This window comes from Acomys minous, assembly GCF_964271855.1.
Source record: "Acomys minous genome assembly, chromosome: 18".
Classification (NCBI taxonomy): Eukaryota; Metazoa; Chordata; class Mammalia; order Rodentia; family Muridae; genus Acomys; species Acomys minous.
Genome location: NC_140501.1, coordinates 42,713,606 through 42,722,283, shown reverse-complemented (window position 1 = coordinate 42,722,283; position 8,678 = coordinate 42,713,606). Strand labels below are relative to the sequence as shown.

Sequence of the window (8,678 nt, the reverse complement as noted above, 5' to 3'; positions counted from 1 at the left end):
TTGTATATATGTATACATATATACAGTGTATGTATTTATATGTAATAAAATTTACTGATTTTGGTGTTAAAAATGAGATAATAATATCCCACCAGTTTGCTTACTTTAGTCATAAATTGACAATGTACAAAAAGACCTATATTAAGTATGGAGCTTCACCTCATCTTCAGAAAGTGTTCCCACAACTCTCTGAAATTTGATGCAAAGTGTTGTCTATTCAAAGGTTCATTTCTTAGAGAGAGGCTCCTGTTAGCTTCAGGGAAATCTATAACTCCTATTAGAGTGGTCGGTTTGTAGCGTGCCAACTGTACCAAATAGTAGCACTGATGACTGAAACAGATACTTGCCCACATTTGCTTGGAATGAGCTGTAAGTTCCTCTCTGTTTTTTGTTTGTTTGTTTGTTTTTGTTTGTTTTTACTTTCCTCTAACATCTGGTCAGAATTAAGCTGCCCTAAGAAGTATCTGGAATAAGACTGTACTACCAGTAACAGCGTGGGTATAAACTGGGTAACCCAAGCCTGCTCCTTGTTCAAGGTTCCACTCTGTACTGAGTTGGCACTTTGATTTTAAGTGCTGGTCAAGGTCCTTTTTATCATTTACAACTCAAGTGGACGAAATGATCTGGGACCTAATTACGAGGGAAATTACCTGTATCCTTATGCGAGCTCACAACCACTGAAACCTCAGCAGCCCTTCAGCTAAGGGCCCCTGCCTTCTCACTTCAGAAGACTCGGGAAGGTGTGCTCCCAGCAAGAGGAGCTCACTTTGAAATGCACAGAACATCTCCCTGACAAAATCTGCTGTTGCTTGGAGATGGGAGCCTCTGGTTTTTTTTTTTTTTTTCATTTAGACAGACAGACTGATCAGGCATGACCAAATCAGCTGTGTTTGTCCTTAGGCGCTGTGTCACACTCCTGTGTTCCTAAAGAAGTTAATGTTTGACAGCATTATGGCAACTCTAGCAAAATGAAGACGAGCTCATACATTATAAAGATCCTTCTTATTAGGAATGAGTCTCTGGGCCATACATTTTATTATTGTCTACTATTATTTAAAGTGCACAGGTATTTAGAGATCAATACTTTAATCCTTATTGCTCCTCCAAACTTTTATCCTTTAAACAAAATGTTATTACTTTAAATTATGTATATGTCTTCCATGTAGGTTTGATCGTGAGTGTAGGTGCCCAGGAGGCCAGAGGCACTGGATCTCCATGGAGATGAAGACGACACGGACATTTGTGACTCTCTGCAGTAACAGTGGGTATTAGAAACCAAACTCCAAGAGCAGTACATGCTCTTAACGGGTGAGCCACCTCTTCAGCCCTGAAACTTTTTAATCTATAACTTAGTCAGAAATATTAAATGTCTCACGTTGTTATTCTTCTTTCCTATTGTGTATCTACGATGTATCTTTTAAACGGGAGGCAAATACAATTGCCACGTGCCTAAGTCGATTTTAAGGCATCGGCCTCTTAGAACTTTTCTTGGTGCTGTGACAAGATATTTGAAGAAGTCACAGCTTCTCGAGCATTCTTCCACTCCAGCAGCTAAGACAAGCAAGTGGAAACCGCATGGAATTGCACAGACACTGGGAAGCTGTCTTGGAAGACTTTGCCTTATATTCGTCGTCTAGTTCACCTGTCAGGGGTCCAGTCTGCATTTCTGTTCACAGGTTTCCCAAAGTCCTTTCAAGCAAATGTTTTGGCTATCTAAACTTTCTATTGGATAAGACGAGAATTCCAAGATCACAGCAACTGTCTCCTAAAAGGACTGCAAGTGGGCCAACCGTGGAGAAGTCACTGAGAGGGGCCCCGAAGAGAAAACACGAAATGGATTTGTTTGGCAGCATCCAGATAAATCCTTTTTAATTTTCACTTTCTTTCAGTTATAGTTCACAGCTGCGGTATCATGACTGGCAAGAGAGGCAGCTCAGAGAAGAGCCTGAGTTCAAAGGAGTTGAAATTGAGCGTGGAATGTGAAATTGAGGACCGCTGCTTCTAAGGAGATGATTGGAAATAGTGAGATAGAAGGGAGTGAGCCCCGTGACGCAGCAGCAGAATTAGCAGTTCCCAGTGACCTTGTAATGTGTGGGCCAGTGTTCAGGGCCGGGCACTCCTGACTGGAGAAGAGCTTGCTTCTGACCAGCTTTTAGGGACAGGCAGCCATGTAAACTCTCCTTTCCCAGCCTGTTCTACAGAAGGGAGCCTGTAAAACTGCTAAGTACCTGTGCTTGGCAACTTTGATGGTTTGAGAGGTTAGGTGTCCCCGAGGACCTTTCTCCTTGTCTCACGAGTTCCTCACCACTGAGTTCCTTTCTGAATCTTTTGGTAAATTTGCACAGTGGGCCAGTAGTCGCTTACTTCCTTTCTTTGCACAGGGGCCCTGGCAGCCAGAGGGGACAAAATAGTCCTTCACACAGGGAACTGGCATTAAGTTTACATCAAGCAAGCCTAGTGGGGTGGCAGTGACATTCCTAGCATCCAAGTTCTGCCTTCAGGATATGTGAAGCTAGGCAACAGTGTCATTCATTCAACATTTATAGAGGACGCACAATGTACAGTGGTCCTGTGCAAGTACTGGAGCGCAGGCCCAAGTGCAAAACCCAAGCTGCTCTGGAAGATTCCTGCCAGGAAGGGCATGGCAACTGTTATATAGAATTCCTGGGTGAATAAAGTTTACTTATTTAAAATAAGCATGGAAAAAAGCATACCGACAGGTTGATGTACCCTTTAGTACTAGGACAGGTAAGTGTCATTTAACCATAATGCCCAAGGCGTTAGAGCTCTCTGATGATAAAGGAGTATTTGGATCAGCTTTCTTTGCATTACTTGTTTGCCTGGACAGTTGACAGAATCATAACAAAGAGAAGGCCGGTACTTTTTATGCGGAAGTGGATAACTTTGACGAAAAGTGGCTTCCAGTGAGAACAAAAAGGTAACATTTCTTCTAGAGTGATCCCAACTACCACTAAAGCAGCCTAACACTCTGAGTACACCCTTTCTGCTCAGGCTCAACCTTAGACTGTGCTGGACTGAGCAGTGCACCCCATGCTCTCAGCCTGGACTCCACCAAATACACCCTAGTTCCCCGCACCAGGGGTCTCCTGCTTGGCACCTCCAAGGTCGCCATGGCAACCATGGGGCACCATAACCAGTCCCTGAACGTCCAGCCTAGAAATCCAAACGGGCAGCAGTGGCTCGAGCAAGTCTCTTCCGCTCCACCCCCGAGGGGATAGCGCGGTCCTGTGCAGCAGGCGCCACTTGTGCAGCATCAGTGGCCGAGCGCTTCCCGGGCCCCAGGCCGCCTGGGATCCCAAGCTCAAGCGCTCACACCGCCTTCTCTTTGGGTTTCTTCACCCGGCACGCAGCTCCTCCAGGCTAGACAGGCGGCCCATCCTTCCTCTGCTTTACGGATTTCCGGGGGCGACGAATTTTGCCTCGGTCCCTACGAGCATCTCTCAGCTTCGCTCCCCCGCCCCTCGCGACTCTCCCCCCACCCCTGGGCGCGCGCGCGCACAATCACTCACACTCGCAGGCGCGCGTGCGCACGCCCGCGCGCCCCGAGCCGCGGAGTCTCCAGCGCCCCTGAGCAGATCCCACTCTCCCGGGCGCTGCTACTCACACAGGCTTCCAGCCGCCACGGGGCGTCCTCTGTCTGCGGCAGCGGCGGCGGCGCGAGCAGTGGCTGCAGTCTAGCCGGGTCTGGCAGCTCCGCGCCCTGGACAGAGTCGGGCAGAAGCGCGATCCGAAGGAGACACCGAGGCAAGGAGGAGCCGCGCCGCACCCGGCGCTCGCTAGCCTCGAATCTCCGCACCGCGGCCCCAGGTAAGCAGCTCCGCGGCCCGCAGCATCCCCGGGGTGTCGCGACTCGCAGCCCAGGGTGGGTTCCAGGTCCCGCCCCCGCCGCGGCCGGGGAACAAGGCACCGAGGGGAGTGGGCGAGGGGGGGAGGGGAGCGGAGCTGGAGGTGAGGCTGGAAGGCTGCGGTGTAGGGGATCCCCCCTGCGCCCTTCCCCGCCGCTCCCCGGGCTCCAGCACTTTTACGAGCCAGGGGTACTCGGCGACCAACACAGCTGTTTTCCGCTCTTTTTGCCTCTGGCCGGCCAGTGTCCGCTCCGGCTCTGCGCCCGCCACGCACCAACCGCCTCCCCTGCACCTTGGACAGCGCACCCCGCCGCTAGCCTCCGAAGGACCGCACCCGGGACCCTGTCCTGCCCGCGCAGCCCTCCGGTTGTCCCCTTCTTTCCACAATGTGCCCCTCCTGTCTTGCATAGCATCTCCCTGCTTTGGCGACCTCCACTCTGACGCGGGCCAGAAACTTTCCTCCTCGCCCGATCTGAGCGAGGTACTATTGTTGTTGTTTGTGTCTGTCTCTCTTGCTGGGAACTGGACACATGGACAGGTCTTCCTTGGCGGGCGATTGCCTTCTTTGCCCAGTCCAAGACCGCACTGGGCAGCTGGCCTCGGACAACCCAGCGGGCGCCTGGGCAGCTGGACGCCCGCGGGTTCCCCGCCTCTCTGGACACGTGCACTCCTCCCACGGACGCGGCCCCTCCCGGACCACCCTATGTCCTCCCCCTGCACGGCCACGGCCACCCCATAGGTTGGACACCCGGGATCGCGGACTCTGATTGGCTGATGGCATAACCCCGCCTCCTTGGAGGGGGGGTGGTTCTGGAGTGTTGTGGTTGTCATCCCGCAGCGAGCACATGGGGGAAGTGGGGTCGACAGGTGGGGAAGCCTAGCTCTATGGGATGGGCATCCCAAGTGTGTGTAACTGGGCCACTCTCATTCCTTCAGATTGTACCTTACTTCCCCTTCCGCAGTCTTCCACTGTTATAACATTAAACATCTTTAAATTTTGCTGAGATTATGTTTGTTCAGTGGTAGTGATTTTTAAAAGTAGCTTTAGGAGAATGCACTAAAGGAGATTCACTGCAAACTGGGCTGCAGATTTGAGTGTGGTCCTTGGAAGAAGTAATGAAGGGTGCTTAAGGGATCTGAAGAGGGTGGAGAAAAGAGAAAGAAGAAAGGAAATTGATTGATGGCAGAGACCCTGGTGCTTAGGAAGCCAAAGAAGAAGGAGACAGGTGGGTCATTTTTAGGCTGAGATGTCAAGAAGTCCCTGGGAGCTCTAGTGGGAGGCAGCTGCGTTCTGCTGAAGATTGCGCTCTGGAAAAGTATAGTAATTTTGTCTAGTGCTTAGGTCACGATTAGCACACTTTGCTTTTGTTTTGCTAGCGTTGCACTCTTGATAGGAGACTTATAGTAATAATGTCTGCCCACATAATGGATATTGATTATTCCGCTTTCTTGTAATATGCAGATTTGCAAATGGTAATGAATTTCATCCCTCTAGAGGGAAGCATTAGTTAAAGTGCTTTTGAAATATCGTGAGAGAAGACGGATGGGCATTGTGTAAAATCCAGAGACTGTCCTGACATTGTGGAGTGCCGTTCCAGAAATACATATAAATGACTTTGATTTCTCTTTATCTCAAAGCCCGATTGCCTCTAGCATTTCCGAGCTTTAATTCTTTCAGGCTGTTTTGATGCTGTGTCTGAAAGTCTTAAGAATCTTGTCATTCTTATCTTTAGTAACCTTGTCAATGCAAAGCAAGCAGCAAGGGGTTCAGGGTAATGTTGATAACTTTATTTTGAGTACACTGTGTGTTATTTTATCTGTAAACTGGTGAAATATGCAGGAGGAACATAGCATGACTGTAATTCCCCAGGGACTTGTATCCAAACAAAGTGGAGAATCACGTGAGGCTATTCTAGGGAGAGCAATTAAATTATTATTATTATTTTAAAGACAAAGACATTTTAAAGATTCCTATGTGTAAATAGCAGCACTCTCTGAATGGTCTTTGAACACATTGGTGGCAGATATTTTAAGTAAAATGGCTTACTTAATATGCAAGATGATCCAGCGGAGATGACAAAGCTTCCCCGTTTTCTATTATGTAAGTAGGAAGAGGTACTTTGCTTTCTGGAAGACTTCCTATGCAAGGGACAGGGTTTGACATATCTGACACATCTGAAGTCATTGCTGTTGCTGAGAAAATGATTCTTGCTGTGGTTTTACTTTTGTAGTTCATGCCCTGATTTTCCCACATGGGTTTAGATGCTGGCTGCAGGCCTGCAAAATTTACATGTGTGTTGACTGGAAAAGAGAGTGTGTAATAGCACAAACTCATAAGAATATGTGCATATATATATTATGTCTGCATGCAGTTATAAATTGCTAAGCATACTTTTAGGGTACTAGCAATGTATTCCTCTTTGTATAAACATTATTGTCAGCCTCAGAATTTTTGCTCCTCTCTTCTTGTCCGAAAGGTGGCCCTGTTTTAAACTGTAAAAGCATTATCACCGGTAGAATTGGCCAATAGATCACAGAAACAGACAATAGTATTTTGTTGCCTGGCAACCACCTACTGTGAATGAAAAACAAAGCAGTGACAGCTGCTTGCACATCCTGATCCTCAGCCTGTAGCTCAGGCATAGAAGCCCTCCACACGAGACACATCTACAAGTTTCCTTTTAGACAGGTGAACCTATCTATCTCTTTTTTAAAAAATGTTAAGATAATTTTGGATTTTTTTGGTTGTAATAAGAAGTATGTGGTTATTGCTGTGTGAAACAAAGCAGCTGATTTCTGTTGCTCTCTCAGGCCTGGTGTCAACAGAAGGGCCAACGAGGGAGGGGTGGTTCAGACCCTTTGCATTCTTCCCTTTAGAGTCAATAAACATTGTGAGCACATTTTCAGCACTGTCAGGGGCTCTTAGGATGCTATAAAAACTTGAGCTAGGTCTGTGATACCTAAATAGATGGCAGCCTTTGACTGCTAAAAGGGAAGCAGAGACAGCGGAGCGCTCTAGTTTAACCATTTAATTCTAAGCATTACTGAGGCACAAGGAAGGGATGCAACAGCTTGGTGGCAACCCACAGGAGAGCTTCCCTGGGGAACACGTGATGATTTTTCTCCTCCAGATTATCTCTTCGTTCTTTATTTACCTGGAATTCCCATGTGGGATTCAATCAGGATACTTAGAAAGTAAGTAGTAGTTGTAAGCAAAGATCAGCCCGGACACGCTAGGCCAGACTGTGGTCTGAGATGAACTGCACACAGTGTATTCGGCATCCAGCCCATGAGTCCACCTTTCTCCAACACTTGCAGGCTTAATGCCTTGCTGCTTATGTATAGACTTGCACAATCTTTAATACTCTCTCATTGTGTGTGTGTGTGTGTGTGTGTGTGTGTGTGTGTGTATGTTTGTGTGTGGGGTGCACCTTTGTGTGCAGGTTCATTCTCGTGCAGCGGCTCTAGGGCATGCTTGGATGTTGCTCCAGCTACCTAAGATGGCTCCACTTTATTTTCGGAGACAGGGTGTCTTGCTGGATTCAGGCTTGCTGATTAGGCAGAATCGGCTGGCCAGAGAGCCCCAGGGATGCACTTGTCTCTACTTTCCCAGTGTGAGGATTGCAAGAACAAGCCACTGTATTTAAAAATATATATGTGTGTGTGTATTTTTTCTAACAACAAATTCAGGTCTTTACGCTTGTTCAGCAGGTAACTTACCAACTGTATCATCTTGACAGTCCCCGTGTGTGCATTTTTGACAGTGGTGAGATTCAAGATTGTGTTGGTCAGTTTGTCTTTCTATAAGAGTCCAGATCTTTTTTTTTGTTTTAATTTTATTATTTATTAGTATGTATACAGTGTTGTGCTTGCATGTACACCTGTAGGCCAGAACTCAGATCACATTACAGATGGTTGTGAACCACCACGCGGTTGCTGGGAATTGAACTCGGGACCTTTGGAAGAGCAGGTGGCGCTCTCTTCACCACTGAGCCATCTCTCCAACCCGCCCACCCATCTCCCTGCCCAAGAGTTCAGCTCTTACAAGTAGCCGATGAGTGGCAGTGGCTTCTTTTCCTACATCGTAATGGTGCAGGGTCTTCAGTGAACGTCATTCCTCTGCTTACACTGCATCGTATTCACTTCAGGATGCTAGCAAGCCCGACTTTTCAGGGGTTCTATGTGTAAGGCAAGTCTCCGTAGTTGTAATCCATCTTGTTCCTGAACTCAAAAAACCAATCATGTTTTGCATGTTATCGGCGGCAAACTTCGACGACGTCTGCGTGGTTCTAGGTCTTCATCTAACTTAGGACGTGTTCTGTGCACACGAGACGTTTTGAGGTTCTTTAGCCAGTCAACAACCTGAAATCCCACTGCCCAATGAGAAGAGCGAGCCGATTAGCAGTGAGACCAAGTGGACTGACTGGGGGAGCGAGCGGTGCAGTGACAGTACTAAGTACCACTGAAGAGGCATTCTCACCAGAAAAGATGCACTTCAGCAGGTTTGCAGGGGAGATAAATTGATTTGCAGCATGTTTAACCTAGCTTTAGGAGCCTGTTATTAATTTGTTCTAGCTAGGAAGATTTTGAAACGGAATAATAGCTTGGCAGATTTCAAGTGAACTTCACTGATTTACCCAAATGAAAACACAAAGCATTTTAACACAAAGCATTTTCCATTGTTTGAGTGTAGTTTGTCCACGACACGTACTTGTTTTGGAACCTTGGAGATTAATCTTAATTCTGAGGTTATTTTAAAAACAATTCTGGACCATTTCTAAATGTATTTGCATAAGATGATGTTAAATATTT

General features: G+C 47.3%; 1 protein-coding gene across 1 annotated transcript; it reads left to right on the top strand.

Moving 5' to 3' along the window:
* Positions 1 to 2,556: 2,556 nt before the first annotated feature.
* On the top strand, positions 2,557 to 4,872 carry LOC311589596 (uncharacterized protein; the record flags this gene model as incomplete). The annotated part of the gene is made up of 3 exons (XM_084768093.1): positions 2,557 to 2,668; positions 3,597 to 3,828; positions 4,110 to 4,872. The coding sequence occupies 3 exons, from the start codon at positions 2,557 to 2,559 to the stop codon at positions 4,603 to 4,605; spliced, it is 840 nt and encodes a 279-aa protein (XP_084624219.1). The 3' UTR covers positions 4,606 to 4,872.
* Between the last annotated feature and the right edge of the window lie 3,806 nt (positions 4,873 to 8,678).